General features: G+C 46.1%; 2 protein-coding genes across 2 annotated transcripts in view; one reads left to right on the top strand and one right to left on the bottom strand.

The window, feature by feature from the left end:
* Positions 1–9,159, bottom strand: part of ARHGAP6 (Rho GTPase activating protein 6) — a 327,622-nt gene extending 318,463 nt beyond the window's left edge. The window contains exon 1 of the mRNA XM_017812353.1: positions 8,665–9,159. Coding sequence (XP_017667842.1) covers positions 8,665–9,159 — 495 coding nt within the window. The remainder of the gene's footprint in view (positions 1–8,664) is intronic.
* Positions 9,160–15,044: 5,885 nt separating this feature from the next.
* Positions 15,045–19,791, top strand: LOC108495964 (transcription initiation factor TFIID subunit 4-like). The gene is made up of 3 exons (XM_017812218.1): positions 15,045–16,142; positions 18,603–18,650; positions 18,737–19,791. The coding sequence occupies exons 1-2, from the start codon at positions 15,045–15,047 to the stop codon at positions 18,609–18,611; spliced, it is 1,107 nt and encodes a 368-aa protein (XP_017667707.1). The 3' UTR covers positions 18,612–18,650; positions 18,737–19,791.
* The last annotated feature ends 288 nt before the right edge of the window (positions 19,792–20,079 follow it).

Genomic DNA, 20,079 nt, shown 5'->3' on the forward strand with positions numbered 1-20,079 from the left:
TTTGTATTAGTCTTCCTCTTGCAACATTAGTTATAGATGTTCAGCAGAGGTACAGTTTCACCACTGAAAAGCAAATCCAGGAAGCCAGTCCTTTCAAGAAGCCTAACTCCAAGACAGTGCAAAAGTAATCTTAACTGCACTGAAAAAAAAACCCAAAACAAAACAAAAGGAATCTTTCATTTGTTAGCAAGGCCAGTAACATGCTTTGTACTTTCCTGAAAACCAGTCTGTCCATTTATAAGAACAAAAGTAGTCACTAAAATTTAACTTGGCCAATCCAAATAGTAGGCTACCGCTACAGTAAAGCAGCTGCTTTTTCAAGTGAATTTCAGGTGATCAAAGCAAGAAGACACATATCTTCCTTTTTAACATCTGGCATGGAGGATAACTGAAGATACACAAAACAAGGAGAACTAGACCAAACTAAAAGGGTTCAAGTGTGTGGAATAGGACTTAGAAAGTAACGGGGAGAAAAAAGAAAAGCAAGTTCTCAGCAGCCACCAGGAGAGTTTCTGCATTGGTCTGAGTGCTCACATGCATCCTCACTAAGGCAATGCTCAAAAATCTCTTTTTGACCTTACAAAGAGTCCTCATGGATAAATATTGTAAGTCAGAAGATCTTTTCTTTGAGAGGACACAAAAGAGATGAAATAGGAAGAACCAGAAAAGACAGCTCTTGTTTCACAACTTGGGATGCTGATGCAAGCTGTTCCCATAGCCAGGACTGTGAGGATGATGACCCAGGGATGACAGCTGTAGGGTGGGAAACTAATATTTGGTTTTACTATCCAGAGACACAGTACCTAATCTACTTTGGTCCAAAAACACGAACATGTGGTACCCAGCATCTGGTTCCAGCACAACAATGTGGCAAGCGTCAAGCACTGGAAGCTCATCAAATCCTTCAAAAACACTCTCAAGTCTCCCAGGGATTTAATAATTCTTAGCTGACAACTGGAGTGGAAAAAACATGTAGCTTGAAATAGCCAATCTGTACACATCTAGGAAAAACTAAAACTCAACCAGAAAGCCTCCACATACATTTCCATTGATATGTATTATTGCTACAGGATAAGAACAGATTAAAAAAATAGAAATTGTTTTGAACAAGCACAGATTAAAAATCTGTACAAAATAATAGACACAAAAGTTTTAAAGAGAGGTAAAGAAAGTAAAATTCCTAGGGCTAAATGGTGACTCAAGGCTTTGCTTTCTTCTCAATACTCTGGTTTGATTAGTAGTCTTCACCAGCCAAAAGGAAAGCACACATTTGAGTACTCTGTTAGACTGAAGTCTAAAAGCTCAGGACCTTGCAAAATTGGACAATGAGTTGCAATGTCAAATTCCAATGAAGTCTGAACCTTGCACTCACCTCCTTACTGCTCCCCTTCCAGTTTCCATAAGCTGAATGGAATATTTGGCCTCTTCTCCCACAATCCAGACACCTGGTTCAGTTAACAACCAGTGTAACACAGAATGTACAAAAGCTACATTTTAAAACATTAGCTTAATTCCAGTGACCCTTATGCTCTCAAACACTATGACACATAGCCAGAGAATCAAATATGAACAGCATTATATCATGTTTAAAGAGACTAAGATAGGATTGCCATTTTAGTTTTCATTTTTAGTGTATTTTTACATTAAGATTTCAAGTCTGCAACTCTGACACTGATACGATCTAGTTACTACTATGTCAGGAGTGTTCAGCCATATTTGTACAGAACTCCCTGCTGGTTTCAGTTGTGATATTTACATCTAGAAGGAAAAAAAATCACCCCAAAACAGGCTTACTATCTACACATTTATATAGCTACAGCACTGCAGAAGAGTGAAAAGAGACTTCTGAAATGTTCTCCACCTGCAAACTGTCACAGCTGCAGTTCTTGTCATACAAGAGAGTCTGCAAAACTAACTAACTATGCTGCAATTCCATCATGAAGTCAATACAGCAGTCTGGGTTGTGGATATTTTAGAGGCTGCTCAAAATTACTTTTCAGTCTCATTTTTATTATTTTCACAAGTTCCTTTCCCATTATTTAAGCAATGCTCACTTGGGGAATTCTGTCTGTCCTAGCTGTCAACCCCCATATTTTTCATCCAATGTCTTCAGACGTAATTTAGTTGGGAATGGGAAGAGTGCATTTGCCAAAATCAGAAATGTTGAATATATTTAGTTACTTTTAATGGCATTCTTCCCATAAGAGACCCACAACTTTTCTGCCCACCAGATTCTGCAGTTATACAACTCTTACAGCATTGAATGAGGCGGACTTAGGCTGAAACTAATTGTGTGTCAATTCAATGGTAAATACCAACACACACAGTTTTTTACTTTAAAAAAACCCAAAAATCTTCCGAAATACAGTTCTCACACATCTCATCAAAAAGCCCCCGTGAAAGTGAAAAATGCAAGTTAGCACTATTGGAGGATGGGGGAGTATCCAGTTTTTTTAATGTTTGGAGGAAGAGAAAGGTGACAAAAAGCCATTTAAACATGCTAGATCCTCATTTTGCTTCCAGGACAGTTAATCAGAGCTCTGCAAGGGAGTATGTTCCAACCCCTCTTCTATTCATATAGCAAAATCTCTGGGTTAGGTATCAAGGTGCTTAAGGATAACAGACACTGTGCTCACACTTAATGACCACATGAACCTCCACTAATGCAGTTGTCGTGCATTGACCTTGGCTGGATTCTATGCACCAACTAAAGTTGCTCTGAGCTGGGAGAGGTCACACAGGCAAAACAGACTCAACATGGGGTTAATACTAAAATTTATTACTAACAGGATAAGATCTAAAGAGTGAGAAATAAAATAGCCTTAAACACACTTTCCACCCACCCCTCCTTCCTTCCATGTTCTCCCTTATCCCCGCACTGCTGCGGGGAGACAAGTCCACCCCTCAGGCAACAGGTCTTCCAAATCTGCTGTCCCGTAGGTCACTCTTTCATGAGCTGCAGGGGCCGTAGGTCACTCTTTCATGGGCCGTAGGTCACTCTTTCATGAGCTGCAGGGGGACAGCCTGCTCCACCATGGTCCTCACCACGGGTTACAGGGGTGGCCCACAGCTCTGAGTCCTTCCCCTGTTCTGTGGGGTCCCTCCCACAGGTAGTAGTCCTTGATGGACCTCTCCAACGTGGGTCCACCCCTCGGGCCGCAGGTCTTCCAAATCTGCCATCCTAAGGGTCATTCCTCCCTGGGGTGCAGGGGGTCTCTGCACCCCGATGGTCCTTCATAGGATGCAGTCCTTTATAGGGTGAGCTGTACTGATGTGGATCACCCACAGGGCCATGAGTCCTACCCAGGAATAACCTGCTCCGGCGTAGATTTTCCCCTCCACGTGCCATAACTCTCTTGAAGGACTCCGCTCCATCCTGGGCCTTCCACGGAGGGTAACAGCCTTCTTCTATAGGCATCCACCTGCTCCAGCATGGGCTGCTAGCAGGGCAGGCCCGGGGGGCTGCGGGACCGCTCTCCGTGAGACCACACGCCCTGGGCCCGGCCCCGGCCGCCCCTTTGCAGGGGTCACCGCTCTGCTTGGCTGGCACTGCCGAGAGCAGCATGGGCGGCTCGGCCGGGGCACCACTGCCTGCTCCAGGCTACATGCTGAGAGGCCCAGACCAGGCTGCCACACACCCGCACCCCCACGGCAGGGCCACCCAGGGTGGCTCTCGATCAGCTCTCCCCTGGCTCGAATTCTTCTGCACAACAAGCTTGTTCTTAAATATGTTATCACAGAGGTGTAATTATTTGCTCTCCCTTGGGAAGCAGCAGGAAGTCCTTCCTGTAGCCAGCTATCACTGGCTTCATTGGGGGGGGAAACTTCTAGCAGCTTCTAACCAAAGCCAACCTATGTAGCCCCCTCCTCCTCCGCTACCAAGAACCCAGCCACCTCAACCCACAAGGCTGCTTCCTCTTGTCCTGTCACAAGCTGCCTGGGAGAAGAGGCTGACCCCCACCTTGCTACAAGGAAAGAGAGACTCAAATACCACATTCCAAATGGATTTAAACTCTTAAAGTATCAAGCAAGTGAATTTATCAAAACTGAACTCCCTCACCTATCCACTGAAAGCCGTGTTGTGAGTGTTCACTACTTTCGATGGCCACACTGCAAAATAATTTGGTTAAACTCATGTCGTTCTGATAGCGCAGATTAGCATCTCCAGCATCCTTGCAGCTAGTCACAGCTTGGCCAGCCAGCAGTGTAGGAGACACCTGGACAACTCCTGTCTTCTCTCCCAACATCTGGTGAGGAACCAGAGCAACCTTCCCTCCTGCACCACAGAGAACTTGCCCTGCTGTGCTCAACAGAAAGCCATCCTAAGTGAGTGAGCAGGTCGGTTGCAGGCTGAGTCAGGAGGAGGAAGAGGTCAGGAAGGGCTGAGCAAATCATATGCAGCAACCCAATTCTGCTGAGAAGCGAGCTGCAAACTAAGGATGCTGCCTCCTGCTTCCCAGGGGCCAGACATGCAGGTGGAAAGGCTGCAGATGTTATGCTACTACTAGTTTAAAGCAGCAGTTGGATATGGTAATATTTAATTAGTCAGTAACAGAGTATGATAGCAAAATAATCAGGCCATTTAAGTGTGTAGATTTGGTTTATCATCTAGGACAGAAAAATAAGCAGAAGAATTAACACAACTTGAGAATTCACAGAGATAGATTTATTTTGAGCTATTCTGGACTTTTCACCAGCAAACGTATTTCCATCAGTCATTACAAAACACTTGCACCCTTAACCTGTACAGGACCACTCACATATGTCAGCATAAATGTATGACTAAATTTTGGTAGAATCAAGGCATTAAGGTATCTCTAGATACTTTTACCACCTCTTCCCATGATATTTAGTTTACTTAGAGAGTCATTTAAACATATGAGACACTTAATGAAAGCATAGTAAGACAATTTTTTAACCGAAAGTGAATTTTCTTTAAGGGAAATGGCTTAAAAGGACAGCTGAGATCATGTGGGAATGGAGGATGAATGCTTTTTTCCCTTGTTAAAAATCCCCCTTGGCTTTGCACCGCTGAAACCACTGGAAATGTTGTCACTGATTTCCACAGATACAGGAAAAGGTTTTTTTATTTAAGCAGCTTATACATGAGCAGATATTAAAAAGGTGAAAGAATGCTTGTCAGCAGAGTAAAGCTCTACCAAAAATAATCTTTACAGATGTAAAATATTCTTGCAAAACAAACTACATGTCGATAAAGAGCCAGATCACTCTGGTGTGGTATGTAGTCAGAGACACATTTGTCATATGTTGCTTCACATTCAAAAGTCTGTGGATTCAAGAACACAGGCCTAACACATTTAGGTGTGACCTGCTGCTGAAAATGGAAATCCCCTCTGCACTCTGGCACTACATTAAAAATTATTTATGAATGGTGGCACAAACTGAGCACCAACCTTTCTCTCTATAGTCCAGCAGACAGGCTTGTGTTATAAAATGCTTAAGTCAAAGAACTACAATCAAAAAAAGGCAAAATAAACAATCCATTATTCTCCTGGCCTCATATCAAAGCTATTACGGACATTTTGGCCTCATATACAGAAACTGCAGATCAGCAGGACAGGCATCCTTTAAAACCTCACTAGAGCTGTGCCAGGTGCCCCTACTTCTGCAGCTCCAAGGCACTGGCTGTCCCAGGGCAGGATTCACAGAGCACAGGCTGTAAACCCCTTCTTCACCTCATCCCTCCAGATGCCACTACACGGATCCAGCCTGGGACAGGAGGAGGAGGTCCTTCCCAGAAGTTATAATTTTGAGGGGGTTCTGAAGAGGAAATCTCCATGGCATTTTTATTTCTCTGTATTGCTTTAGAGATTAACGTATTGGGGAAGAAAATAATTACCACATATATCTCCTAGCACATAAACCTGTTGCTTGCACAGTGGCTCTAGAGAAATATTTTCAAAAAAGTGCAATTACACTGAGGGTATTGGAATGAAGGTAAAGAAAACAGACTTTGCAATGAGCATTCTTTTATTCCCAGCTAGTAGGATGGGAATTTTTAAGGACACCAACCAAAATTTTCAATGTACTTTTTCATTTGGCAGTCATCTATTCAGTTGTCTTTTGTAGTCAAGTAAAATTACCATGGCGATGTATTTCATTTTCTAAGTTGAAAAAAAAAATGGAACTACAGATTTCCTACTGAGAATCCAATAATTTGAATAATGGGACCTTTTAAACTTACAATATTATAAACAGTTATTTCCTTTTCACCCAATAAAATGTGGTTTTTTCACCTCCTTGAGCATACTAGCTTTCCCATAGCCAGGGTAAAGCTCCAGAGACTAAAAAATCCTTCACTTCCTAAAAACTGAACAAGACCTTTTCCAATAAAGATCAAATGCAAAGGAATTAAAAAAAATTATAAATAAATAAAGGAGTATTAATAATGCTATTTTATTATAAGAACAAACTGAATGACCATTAGGATGCATGCCTGAAATAAGAGGGGGAATAAGATCAAAATTATGTATGTGCAGTTTCCCTAAAACACAGATTAAATAATTTGTACATGTCTTTGCTGAATAACTAAGTTAATATTTGTATAATGTCTCAAAAATAGGAACTCTGAAACTAGCAGGTATCTGGATAGATGACAACTGACACACAATGACACCGATTCACAGTGATGAAATCGACCCACCGGGGGAGCCAAGATTCAGGTGCCGCACACCCTGCTCCCACCTGGCAGCCCCACCACTGTGACTGCTGGGACAATGACAGCGATGACACTTGTGCCCAACTGAGGGCTCATGGAAAGGGGTGGCCCAGTCACCTGCCCCACTCAGACAAGGGGACACAACAGAGATGTGGATACTTGCTTGTCCTGACAGCATTGAGCTCAAACCTTGCCAAAATTGTTCTCTCACAACAAAATCACCTGTTGAGGTTACTTTTTTCTAAAGTAAAAATGATTTCTTTTAAACTACACCACACATACGTTTCAGTTACTCGAAAAATCAGGCCCCACCCATAGCAAAGGTGCCTTCAAAATACAAAACCACACTTTGTTAAACATCCATTCTTAACTGTATGAAAGATACTCAGGTTCAAATACCACATAAACAACAATTTGTCAGAGAACAGTAAGATCAAATGTAACTATAAATTATATCACTATACTGCATTAGAGTTATTAGTAATATAATACGCCCCTTGCAAAAAGAAGGTTTGTCTATTTAAAAATGCTAAATTCACACGCCAAATTAAGAAAAAAAACAATGCTTTTAAATTTGCAGTCAAAGATGTGCTGTGCTGTGTGGTGTGACAACATATGGATCTGATAAAAATTCCCCAAGTGTCCACCAGCTTCATGTCGATTCAGTGAAAACAGGGAGACTCGCTTAGATTTAGAGATCAGAGACCATTCTGAGTCTTGGATTCAGTCAGGAAACCCTGCACAGGAAATCTTAAGTATCTTATACTTTTTGATGTATCTTATCAAATCATAAGTGGATAAGCAACAAACTTACCCTTCATTAGTGTGACCACCTACTGTCTCACTGTCCACTGGAGGTTTTTTGCCACTGATGCTGCAATTCCCACAAAGTTCTTTGAAATAATGAATTTTTAACTATCTTAAAATTCAAGCATCAAGATGAAATATTACTAAGAGTAACTCCTGATCACAAGACTTAATAATCCATTTTTTAAAACCGCAAAAAATCTTCACCGCCTCTTTAAACATTACCCAGCCTCTTGCCTGAAGTCACCACCCACAGGTTGACATTCCATCCCAGCTTGCAGACATTGACAACTTTTATACTCCAAACAAACAGGAGAATATAGGAGCTCATGCAGGGTGAGAGGCAGCATTTGCCCTTAAAAACTACATTTTGTGCCATCATGGTGCCTAGTTTGATCCCAGATCACTGTGTAAGGTAATAATTTTTCAAGGGCTTCCGCATCCCACTGGAACAATGGGGGTGTCTTATTGCTGCTTATTACTAGCTGTTTATAATACACACATCTTTGGAAATGGAAAAAGAAAGGAAAAGGCTGCCTTCTGATCCCAGTGCTCCAGGAGGCACTACTAAACAGTTAAGTGGGAAACCTCATCACCATGGACAGGATGGAGAATTTCTTAGAACAAAAAAAATTATTCTTCTACTGCTACAAAGGGCTCTGCATAACCAACTCACCGAGCAATCGCTACCAAGAAACAATGCCACATTCTCTGAATACATTTATCCTCATGGTATGGTATCTGCAGCCCAACATCGACGACATCCAAGTTAAACGAATAAATATTTGCGTTGCAGAGCTGGATTTGTCTTGGAATACAACTGCTTCTCATGTGGTTTTGACACATGTGCGTTGTCAAATAAATCACAGCTCACTGGGTGTGCACATTAAAAATAATTTGTCTATCTTGTTACAAACCATCACATACTTCACTTTAAGAGGTGTGAAACTGGGAGGGGAAGGTTTTACAACTACACATGGAATCCGTCGAGGGAACCTCAAACACCTGACCCTTCACGGCCGCGGATGCCGGCTCCTGGCACTAACACCCACGGCGGCCTCGACGGCCCCATCGCGCCGCGTCCCCACCACCGGGCGGGAGCCGGTGGCTCCCCCGGGCGGGCGGCGGGGACGAGGGCGGCGCGGCGGGTGCCCATCCCCGGGGGCGGGCGTGCCTACCTCGGACTTCCACACGACGTAGGCGGCGGGGCGAGGCTCGGGCGGCGAGGGCTGCCCCTTCCTCTGTTGCAGCCAGCGCCGGGGCGAGGAGAAGATGCTGTTGGCGGGGCCGCTCAGCGCCAGGGCCGAGGGGGTGCGCGCCAGGAAGGGCAGCTCGCAGCCGGGGCTCCGCTTCCCGCGGAGGGTCTCCTCGTCGAAGACCGCGCTGCCCGGCGGCGACCGCTCCAGCGGGGTGCTGGGGGTGGAGAAGGAGGCGCCGTGGGGCGGCGGGGCGCCCCGGGGACCGCAGCGCTCCCCGAAGGGGCTGCCGGCCGCCCGCGCCCGCGGCGCCCGCCCCGCGCCCTCGCCGTCCTCCCGCCCGCCGCCGATGATGGCGGGGTCGAGGCTGCGCGTCTGGCGGAGCCTCCGCTTGGAGAGGCTCTTGGCGGCGGCGGGGGCGGCGGCGGCCGGGGAGGAGCAGGAGAAGACGCTGCTCAGCAGGCTCTGCGCCGACATCGCGGCGGGCGCTGCCCCGGGCACGGCGGGGCAGTCGGGGGTCCCGCCTGGGCTCTCGCTGCCTCTGCCTCCAGCGCCCGCCGTGGAGGGGCTCTGGGGGCGGCCCCCACGCCCGGGCTCAGCCCCCGGCGGCGCGGCCCGACGGCGGCATCGCGGGGCTCATGGCGGCGTCCGGGGCTGGGGCTGCTCCGGGGCTGCCGCCGCCGCGGTCACTTTGCTGAGAGGGAGAGGGAGGGAGAGAAAAAAAAAAAAAGTTACGAGAGAAAAGGGGAGGGGAGACGGCAGCAGCGGAACTTTTATCTGGGCTCGCCGCAGGCTGCCAGAGTCACTCCCCCCTCGGCCGTGAATCGCACGGGAGCCCGGGCCGCCCACCCCGCACAGGCACTCCGGGGGTGGCGGGACCCGTCTGCACCCCCTGGAGCGGGGAGAGCCCGTCCCAGTGCCGCCCGCACCCCGGTGCCTCCGCCGGACGCCCACGCCGGAGCTGCGGGTCCCGGCGCTGCCGCACCGGCACGGGGTGGTTCCGTTTTGGGGAGGGATCGCGTAGCGACGGACGGTTGTTTTTCGGAGCGATCGTTCCCGAGGCGCAGCCGGGGAAAGCCCCGGTCTGACCTTTCTGAGACCAGCGCCGCGTCGCCCTCCCTCCTGGGCTGAAGGTTATGGGACCCCCCGTCTGTCCCGCCTGTGCCGGAGAGAGCTGAAGACTTAGGAAAAACCCACGGCAGTAGGCAGGGTGCTCGCAGTGTGCAGCACACGGGACGGGACCTTCTTCTGCCCCATGTCTCTCTTTCCATCCCTGCCAAAACACCTACTTTGAGGGCATATGGACGTGAGTCCGACAGGCAGCATGGGTCACCTAAGACCTGTAAAAAGAGAGTGTGACCAATGAAGCTAAGCCTCCTCAGGACAAGTGACTGGACATGCTTGATCTCCCATTGAGCCTTTTTCTGCTCTCTATCTCCAAGCACAGGCAAGGAAACTTTTACCAGAAAAAAAAGAACAAACCTGGAAAAGGCAAAAATGTAAAGAAATTAAGAAATAGAATGCACACAGAAGAACAATACCATGCAGCACCATGAAGGCAGCCAGACAGCTCCTTCCTCACCTGGAGTGAAGGAAACAGTCCCTCAGACTCCCTGTAGACTCTGACTTCTGCCCCGACTCCGACTGGGAATATTACAATTCTCCCCTCACTGGAAGCAGTTCAACAGCAACGCTTCTCGGGTTCTTTATGGACCATACACCATAATTTACTTAATGTTTCAACTTTATTAAGTAACCATTAGCTTCATGGGTAGGTTCGGTTTGGTTGCTCTTTTGTCAGTGAAGACTACAGCCGTTATATCTTTCGAGATGGAAAGCAAAACACAAAACCAAATCCTGTTTTTCTTCCACACCTTACTTTCATTTAGAAAGTGAGTGGAAGATGCCTAAGGACAGACTAGCTAAAAACTCCTGTGCAAGTATTGAATCTCCCCTGTCTCAGACAAACTCACTGTTAGACTGCTGACTCCATGGGGCCTAAGCATCTTCTTTTGACTTGAAAACCCACCAGCTCCACAGTCTCCCCAAAAGTGTTGCAGGCAACTCTTAAAAAACTTCCTTAGAAAAAGGCTATTTTGAAAAGTGCTTGAGCACAACAGAAGGGTTATTAATTTCTCCTCATTCTGTGTTTTCTCTTCAAACCCTAGTGCAGGGTTGTGTTGTTCTCCCTGATATCCTGGAGCCTGTGCAGGTAAGTGGTCCATGGCAGCACTTTCTGTTTTCATCAATAGAGGGAGCAGACAATTCTGTCCTGTGTGGTGCTGTTTAAATTTCATAAAGGGCAACAGCACAAGAGCCCATCCACTTTCAAAGGAAGGTGTTCTGGTTTTAGGTAATGTTTCCAAATGGGATTCTTTTTTCTTTTTTTTTCTTTTTTTTCTTTTTTTTCTTTTTTTTCTTTTTCTTTTTGTCTGCAAAGTAGCTTTTTCCCCTTATTTTAATAAGCTGTGCTATTGCCTAATTCCAAGTTCCTCCACAGCTAAGGTTGCAGATGTTTCTGTTTAAAGCTTCGTTTTGCCTCCTCATTAATGCCTTCAATAAGGTCTCATGCTTGAGACTACGAAGAAGGTCTGAAGCGTAAAACAACAATCCGTGTTTGTTTCTGCAGTTCTGTGCCCATGGTAGCAATTTGGTTGAGAGGACCCATCTGCAGTACAACTATACAGATGTGTGGCTCCAAGTATTTGCTTCTTTTGTCCTCTACAAACATATCATGGGACCATAAAGGGACAGGAAGACATGAGGAAAAAGGCAGAGAGGGAAATTCAGAGTTATAAGGAGCTCATCACTTGAGGAGTAGAGAGGACAGTCACACCTGCATCCAAAATCCACCAAAAACTGTTTATGCCATTCTCTGTGAGATGCATTGCCAAATTTGCAGAGCTGATACTCTTGGGCACAGCCAGCTGCCAGTGGGCAAACCTCCAAGTGCCAACTCGGATCGTTACACACTGCACACATGGACTGTGAAAGGAGTCTGAAACAATCAGATAAGTGCGTAGTTAGGAGCATACATCACTTTACAAGTAACTACTTAAATGAGGTGGGAGCAAAGCATTCTTATTTCCACCTGCTTCAGTCCAGGCATGACTACTGCACAGCTGGTTTTCTTCATGAAAGCTCCTATGAAAAATTATAGTTTTCATGAGATGTAGACCTGGAGCATCACAGCTGCAATTCAAAGAGTAAATGCAACATACATATAGAGATGTTTCGTGTAGACAACTTCACTACCTGTCTTAGCTTCTCTCTGCATCTTTCAGGAGAACAGCAATAAAAGCACTTACTGATTATTTTTAAAGTTTCTGTTCCTTATCACTGCATTATTATGCATTATTATGAACTGCATTATTGTGAGACCTGGTAGCACCACCCTGCAGCTAGGCTCAGGGGCTCAAGTGGGCATGGTACAAGCACAGGACAAAAAGATAGCCCTAGTCCCCAAACTTTAGCGGTAACATCCAGACATAAGATACCAGCTGTGCAGCCATATCAGCAGAGGAATAGTGAGACAGTACTAATTGATCTCATGTTGGTTGTCAGCCCTTCTTTCTCTTACAAAGCAAAGCTGTTTGTGTAACACCTGTCATTGCAACCATAAGTTTGCAATAGCAGTCAAGGAACTGAAAGACCTAGCATGGATTTACCAAGGGTAGATTATATGTAACTAACCTGATCACCTGCCTTGATCTATGGATGATGGGAGAGCAGTGGATAGGAGGCTTTTGGCACAATCTCCCACAGCTTTCTTTTTGAGACAGAGAGAAAAACTGATTGAATCATAGTGAGTAATGGTTTATACTCTACAGGGAAGCTGGTTACAAGTGCAGTTCTTCATAAGTCTGTATTGATTCGTGTCCTGTTTCATATCCATATCAATAGCCCAAAGGAGGACTCAGAGTGCACTTTCATCCAGTTTGTGGACAACATCAAATTAAAGCATATAGTCAACATGCTCCAGGGAAGGGCTGCCATTCAGAGGGTGAATGACCAGATGAATGTGAAAACAGGGATCTTATGAAAGTCAGTGAGGACAAGTGCATTTGGTGTGGACTTACCCCTGCATTTCTATGGGCTGGGGAGCAACTCTGATGGGAAGGAGCTCAGGTGCTCTGATTGTCAATAGCCAAACATGATGGAGCAGGAAGCCCTTGCAGGGATGAAGGCTAAGAGAATCCTGGGCTGCATCGAAAGAAACATAGTCAATAGACCGAGGGAGGTGATTATTTGCTTTTACACAGCATTCAACAGACCTCATATGGAACAGTCTTGTTTGTGTGACTGCAATTAAGGAGGACTTTAATAAACTTCAGCTTGGAGGGCCACCAAGACAGTTTGGAGCTGGAACATTTGCCCTGTGAGGATATGCCAGGAAAGCTGGACTTGTTCATCCTGGGGAAAGGGAAACCTAGTAATAGCCTTCCAGTTCCTGCAAGGGAGTTATCAAGAAATTGGAGCTAGGCTCTGTGCTGAAATTCAGAGGGAATGGATGACAGACAGTAGTCAAAAATAGACAGAGAACTAGAAGGAAAAAAAAGTCAGTGAGGATTAGTAAGCACTGAAACAGGTTGTGGAATCCCCATCATTGGTGGTGTTCAAGACCTGACTGAAAAAGGCACTGAACAACCTTGTCTTAGTTTAGTTTTTACCCTGCTGTGAGCAGGAGGTTGGACTAGAGACCACTCGAGGTTCCCTCCAACTTGAACAACTCTCTGGTTCTAACCAAATATTAATTTTGGACTAAAGTCAAGAAAACCTTAACCTTCAGAAAATTTTAGAGATTTTGTATAAACGTCTATCACCTGACTTAATAGCAAGGCTGCTGCATGGGCAAGTTTTAGAGAAGTTATGGTCCTAGAGTTATTTTAACAATCTGGTTTTATTAATGCCCCAGTAAAGTGAAATTAGAAGGAGATACTGCCACCTGTTTTGGTTGCACTTTAAAAAACAAATTCCTTAACAAAATAAGAGTGTATTCATCTCAAGAATTAAACAAAATCTGTTCAGATATCTGAATAAATGTCTGAAAACAAGGGTGAATCAGAAAACAGGAGCATTTTGTTTTCTTATTATTTCTTTAGAATTTATTAAACATTAAAAAAAAATCAAAGCCACACTTCTACCTTACTTTTTTCTTACAAAAGGATTTCTAATTTTGTCATTCCTGAGATCTGATTTTTTTTGACAGAAAGACTTTTATCTAAAATTTATCTCTTCCAGTTTTTCCATTAAGATGAAATATCTGCTACATTTTTTACAGAACTTTTGTCTATATTGCAGTGGAATTGATCTACAGACAGTTCAGCACAGCATTCAAGACTGATTGTCCAAAAGAGAAAGCCCTACACAAGTGTTTGTGGAAGCAGCTGGGGAATGGGTGCATAAGTCCACACAAGCATCCTTCTTTGGCTCCAGTGGTATTTGACCTTCACCCAGCTGGTGACCAAGTACTGTGATGGCCTGGTCCTACAGAGGCCTACAGAGGCTACCATGTGTTTTGACAGTGACCTCAGTAAGACATAGATGGCTGTGTGGTAGAAAGTGTTTGGATGTGACTAGGAAGGAAATTGCCCAGAGGGCTGCATCTCCCATGAAGTCCTCTCCTGTTTCTTACCTGGCATAGGACTCTGCAGGTCAGTCACTGAGACACCCAGAGGAGTCTGGGCAAGTGTTTGCCCAGATTGGCTGCTCAGTGCTTAGCTAGGACAGCTGAATCTCTGTGATAGCACACAAGGAAAAAAAATAAAATTCAATAAAGAGAAAAATATACTTATTTATACTGGACGGGAAAAGTGATAGAATGCTGTAACTTGAAACATTTGCTCTACTGAAGCAATAATAATGAAAACAGGGATGCTATTGTGTACCTACAATACAGTAGCATATATATTAGTGTATTGTATATATAACTATATATAGTTTATATGAATAGCGTAGAGATATATATATATAGCGTTCATATATATACACTATATAGTTTAGGGGTTTATTTTTTTAGAGAGAGAAAGAGTATTATGAGCTCTATGGTTAGAGCATGGTGCTAATAACACCAAAATCGCGGGTTCAATCCCCGTACGAGCCATTCACTTAAGAGCTGGACTCGATGATCCTCGTGGGTCCCTTCCAACTCAAAACAGTCTGTGAAATCCGTGGAAGCCAGGCACTTCAGCGCCAAACAGCAAGAACCTCTGAAACACCACGGGCAGCGCCGAACCCCGGGGGGCGGGGCCAGGCGGGGGCGGGGACTCTGTTTCAGGCCCCGCCCCCACCCCACCAGGCCCCGCCCCCGCCCGCCGCGGCCCCGCCCCCCGCCGCGCGCGCCGCCCGGAGCCGCCGCGCCGATGCCACGTGGGAGGCGGCGGAGCCGCCGCCGCCGCCGGGCCGGACCCGCGGCCCCGCTGACGCTCGGGACGGCGCTCGCCGGCCGCCGGGAGGAGGGGAGGTCGCGGAGCCCCCGGGACCGCACCGGCATCGCCGAGACCCGATGGGTGCTCGGCGCGGTGGCGCCCGGCTCGCGGCTCGGCCTCCCGGGCCTAGAGGCGCTGGCGGCGGCGGCCGGGCCTAGGGGCGGCTCCCCGCCCTGGGCGGCGCCCTCGCTGCTGCAGGTGCCGGCGGCGGCCCAGCCGGCCCCGCGGCGGGACGGCAGCGACCTGCCCGCGGGTGCGCCGGCCGCCCTGGCCGTGCTGCGCCTCCAGCCTGGCGCCGAGGGCTCGGCGCGGGTGGCGGCGGCGGGGGCCGCGCCGCGCCTGCGGACCGTCTACGTGAACCCGCGGTGGCTGGAGCGCCAGGCCGCGCTGGGGGCGGCGGCGGCGGCCGCCAGCCCCTGCGCCGAGGCGGCGGCGGCGGCAGCGGCGAGCGGCGCGGCCGCGGGCCCGGCCGCGGGCCCGGCCGGGGGCCCAGCGGCGGCGGCGGCGGCGGGGCAGGGCGAGGCGGCGGCGGAGGCGCCGACCACCCCCTACGTGGGGCTGCGGCGGCCGCTGGGCTACAAGCTGGCCAAGGCCACCAAGGAGCGGATCTGGCGGGGGGAGTTCATTGACCTCTTTTCCTTGCTCCACACAGAGCTGGCCCCCGAGCACGGCCCGCGCCCGGGGGACACGCTGGACCAGTGGGTCTCTGCCTTCCTGGTGTACGCCAGCGTGCTGTGCGAGAAGCACCCGGCGCGCTGCGGAGCCATGTTCAAGTACCTGGACACCATCCGCAAGCTGCACGCCACCTACGGGGGCACCTCCTGGATGAACTACGACGAGGACTTTAGGCGGCGGGCGGCGAAGAACCCCTCTCTGCCCTGGGGTGACGTCGACCTGGACCTGTGGATGAAGTGGATGGCGCCGCTCAAGTCCCTTGTCCCCAGGCACTCGCGGGTTGAGGGCGAGACACAGCCCTCGCCGGCCCCGCCGCCCCCGCCGGCGCAGAGCCCCAAGCAGGAGGAGAAAAGCCAGGTGTGATGAGCCGATGGCCGCGTGTTTTCCCGCTCCGCTGGCTGGGCATGGTGCCCCCTCGGAGGGGAAGAGGAGGAAGGGGCAGTTGGGGTGCCCATGCATTGGTCAGCGGCTCCAGTCTCACGGCGCTGACCCTTTGCTCGTGCTGACCACAGGGACGTGGTATCACGGGTGCCCAGCTGGCCACCGGCAGAGATGTGGTCGTTGATGGACGCTGAGTAAATAACTGTAACCTTTATTGCCCTGGCCACCAGAAAACAGGAACTCCACTAGTTCCCTCCCCCGATACATAACTTCATCTTCCTGAAGACATTAGAAAAAAGATGTGGTTTTGTTCTTTTCCTCTGAGTTGTCTTTAAAAAAATAACTTTCTCATCAATACAGTTATTTGTACGTAAGATAAAGCATCCAGACTTTCTTGTTACTATGGGAGCATGTGGGTAGTTGCAGGCTGTGTGGGAGGGCAGTAAAATTGATGTGAATAAAGATAAAATTCAGTATGAATGGCCACAGCTTGCAAATGCACTGTGATTTGAAGATCAAACCTGGTTTGGGACTCAGGAGATTTAATATACAAGTTATCACCTGTTTTGTGGGAAAAGATGGTGAGTGTGATTAGGGAAAGTGAGGGAGGATTTTATGTTTTTTTTTTTTTGCTTTCAGTAGAGGTATCACTGAGTTCCTCTAACCTCTGGTGCACACAGGCAGGTCTTCTGCCGCCTGAGGCATGATGCTGAGCTCTACAGCTACAAAGAGCTTCCTGCCTATATTAGGGGTTGTGCTGCTTCTCTTACTCTGGTGGCTGTAGTCTGCCAAATCCCCAGCACAGAAAATGCTGAATGCTGAACATTTAGTTTCATGCTAGCTGAATGGTGGTGTAGAGATTCTGTGATACTGGTTATATTTATTTCTAATCAGATTTTTTGGGTCTGTAGGAAGAATCTTTGCATTCCTGTAGAATTTTTGCTAGTTTATCAGATGCTCTGCTTCCTGAGGATTGCCAGCACAGAGTGGCTAAGTTGTTTGACTCTGTTAGCCTGATCTGGGAAGGGAGGATCCATTTTCAAGGCATCTGGACGTGTTTGGTGTGTCACACCAAGTCCTGACTTTAATACCTATTAAAAGTGACTTCACTAGGCCAACTGCTGACAAAGAAAGGGAGTAAACACCACACAGTAATATAGATAAACCCAGGTCTGTTGGCCTTGGGCCTTCTGTAGTTGATGCTCTATGTTCCTGCAACTTTTTCTGATATCTTGTTTATATTTCTCCATTCTCAAGAACAACAGCTCAGTTCTTGTTCTCCTACAGATCTCAACTGAGCACCAGATGAGCAATGGCTTATAACTTTCATCTCATCTGAGACTGGACCTTCAGCTTGTCATTTTACCCGCTCTTGTAACAACTTCTGCAGCAGCTGGTCTGTCAGTGCAGACCTTTGATCTGTTGTCTGTTGAGGCACCAGAGGTCTCAATCCCCTTTGATTTCATGGAAACTTCCCAACTGATTATTAGCAGTGGCATTGATACGTATTTCTTTCCACCCCAGAAAGTGTGTAAAGGAAAAATGTTTAACTAACTTACAAAATACTGGAAGTTTAATCTTTGTAGAAAGAGTAGTGCTTTAGCAGCACAATGAGAAAGTAAAAGTTTTGCAATTGTTCAGTGTGGTTACAACCACTTTTCTATTATTAGAGCAGTTTTTAATTGGTAGTGCACAGTGTCTTATAACTGCTTAAAAATGTCCTTAACTGAACTAAGGGTTTGAGCAGCTGTTAAATGTAAATGAGGCCTAGGATAAAGCATGAGTTTATCATTGGCAAGGCAGCAGCAAGGAAATGTTTTCTTGGAGGTGACTTCTGTGTTTCCCCCACACCTCCCCAGTGCCTTGCAAGCTCTGACTATGTTGTGTAAAACTACTTCAGTAAAATAAGATGTGACATCACACTTGGGCAAAAGAATTGGAGAATTAAAATGGGAGAGAATAGCCTTTTATGGGCTTACAACTTTGGCCAAAACCTAAGCTTTTCCACATTCATGCTGTCAAGAGGAAGAGGAGGTGTTCTACAAAAACCTTTTCCAGATTGTTAGTTTGAACTGATTTTGGTTCTGTAATTTCAACAGATAGCATTAGGCAGCATGACTGAATTTCATTTCCTCTCTAAGTCAAAGACTGGAATTTCAGCATCATTTAGTTTAGTGACTGTATCTCTGGTTTTGCATTTCCACAGATGGTTAAACAGTAAAGTCAATGTAAACAAAGTGTCTGTCTTCTGAAGCTATCTGTCCTTTCTAAGGCACTGGTGAAGAGCTGTATCTTTGCTTTACGTAGAAAGAACAAAGTGAGAAACCCTAGTTTTAGTTTGAATCTGGTAATTGGCATGTATGTAGGATAGCTGATATTCATTCCTGCAAATTTGTCTGTATATATAACTTCAGACAATTCTCTTTTTTTCCCCAGACTCCATGAAAACAGAAGGCCAGTTGGGATGGCAGTCAGACTAATTGGGTGAGTTTATTTATAAAACTGACTAACTTTGGATCTTAAATATTTGCAGATTTGTTAAATACAGAATTTTTTATTGGTGCCAACAGCCTGACTCCGTTGGTGTTTAAGTGGAGCTCTGGTATTCTAGTGCATTCTTTTACCTCTGCTTCTGTTGCGTTGCAAGCTGTGCTAGAGAAGACGTAGGAAATTCATTTTACCCAATCAGCAATTATAACAATGGACTACAAACCTGCAGAGCAAGCCAGTTTGCTGGAAAACAGGAATTCCTGCAGCGCAGCACTTGTCACAGACTATCCAAAGAGGGCAAAGATTCAGGAAGGTGAATAAATTGAACCTTGGTTGAATGAGGTCAGGAACAGTCTCCCGGAGGAGAACCCTGCTCTAAAATACTACTTTGAAAGTAAAAGCCAATTTAATGTGCAGATTAAACCTTCTCATTTGACCAAACTGTGTGCAATCCTGGATCTTTGCAGATCACAACCGGACACTTCAAAACCTTATGTATTATATTTGTTTAAAAAAAAAATAAATCATAACTTGTCTTGTTACAGCTGTTACTTTTGCCATTTCATTGAGAATATTTGCAACATAAATGTGTATTTGACTCAAAACAGTATCATACACTTGCTATAATAACTCAGGTTGTCAACAGAATTATTCTGTGAGGCTCAGTATCACCTCTCCATTGTTCTTTAAAAAATGAGTTAACCATTGCTGTCATTGCCAGATAGCCCAACTGTGCATTACAAAATTCTTCAACTATAGTAATTGACCTAAATTATAATTTTGTTTTTATTCTTGTTAGAATACTTAAGATCCTGAGCATCAGACTACACCTTTGTAGTCTGGTGTTCTTGAAAATTATGTTCGCTGGTTCATGGTTTAATCGTTCTGCATCTCAGTGTTTTGTTTTCTTTTCCTTTTTCCTTGCATACTAGGGGTTATGATCAAGGTAATACTATGATCCAGTAACACGCATGATGGTAAGGGTTTGCCTTTAGTTGTTTCAGGAAAAAGTTGCCATTATCTCCTCTCCTTTACCTTTCTCGATAGTTCCAATAATATGCGTAACATGGAGTGTTTGTAAATTAATATCAAACTGTTTGTGACTTCACCTAAATAAATTTTTATATTCAAATGCTGTTCTTAATCTTAGTGGTTTTTCCTCCTTTGTTCTTATATTGCCACTTCCCTTTTGTGATCACTTTTTTCTATCACCTGACCTTTTTACAAAATTTTTGGTTTTCAGTTAGTAAAGCACAACCAAATTTTAGCTGTGAAGAGAAAACAGCCTTTGAAATTTGCTTCCAATATTTTGCATAAAGACTTCATAATGTAACTGTAGTTGTTGTAGCTTATTCATCTGCCACTTGTTTAGACAGTGATAGGTATCAGGCCTTGATCTGTCTAAAAATGAAATAACTGCTGT

This window comes from Lepidothrix coronata, unplaced genomic scaffold (assembly GCF_001604755.1).
Source record: "Lepidothrix coronata isolate B3197 unplaced genomic scaffold, Lepidothrix_coronata-1.0 Scaffold35, whole genome shotgun sequence".
Classification (NCBI taxonomy): Eukaryota; Metazoa; Chordata; class Aves; order Passeriformes; family Pipridae; genus Lepidothrix; species Lepidothrix coronata.

What these genes read in the sequence shown, in the direction of transcription:
- LOC108495964 (XM_017812218.1), top strand. Translation starts at nt 15,045, where the DNA reads ATGCCACGTGGGAGGCGGCGGAGCCGCCGCCGCCGCCGGGCCGGACCC.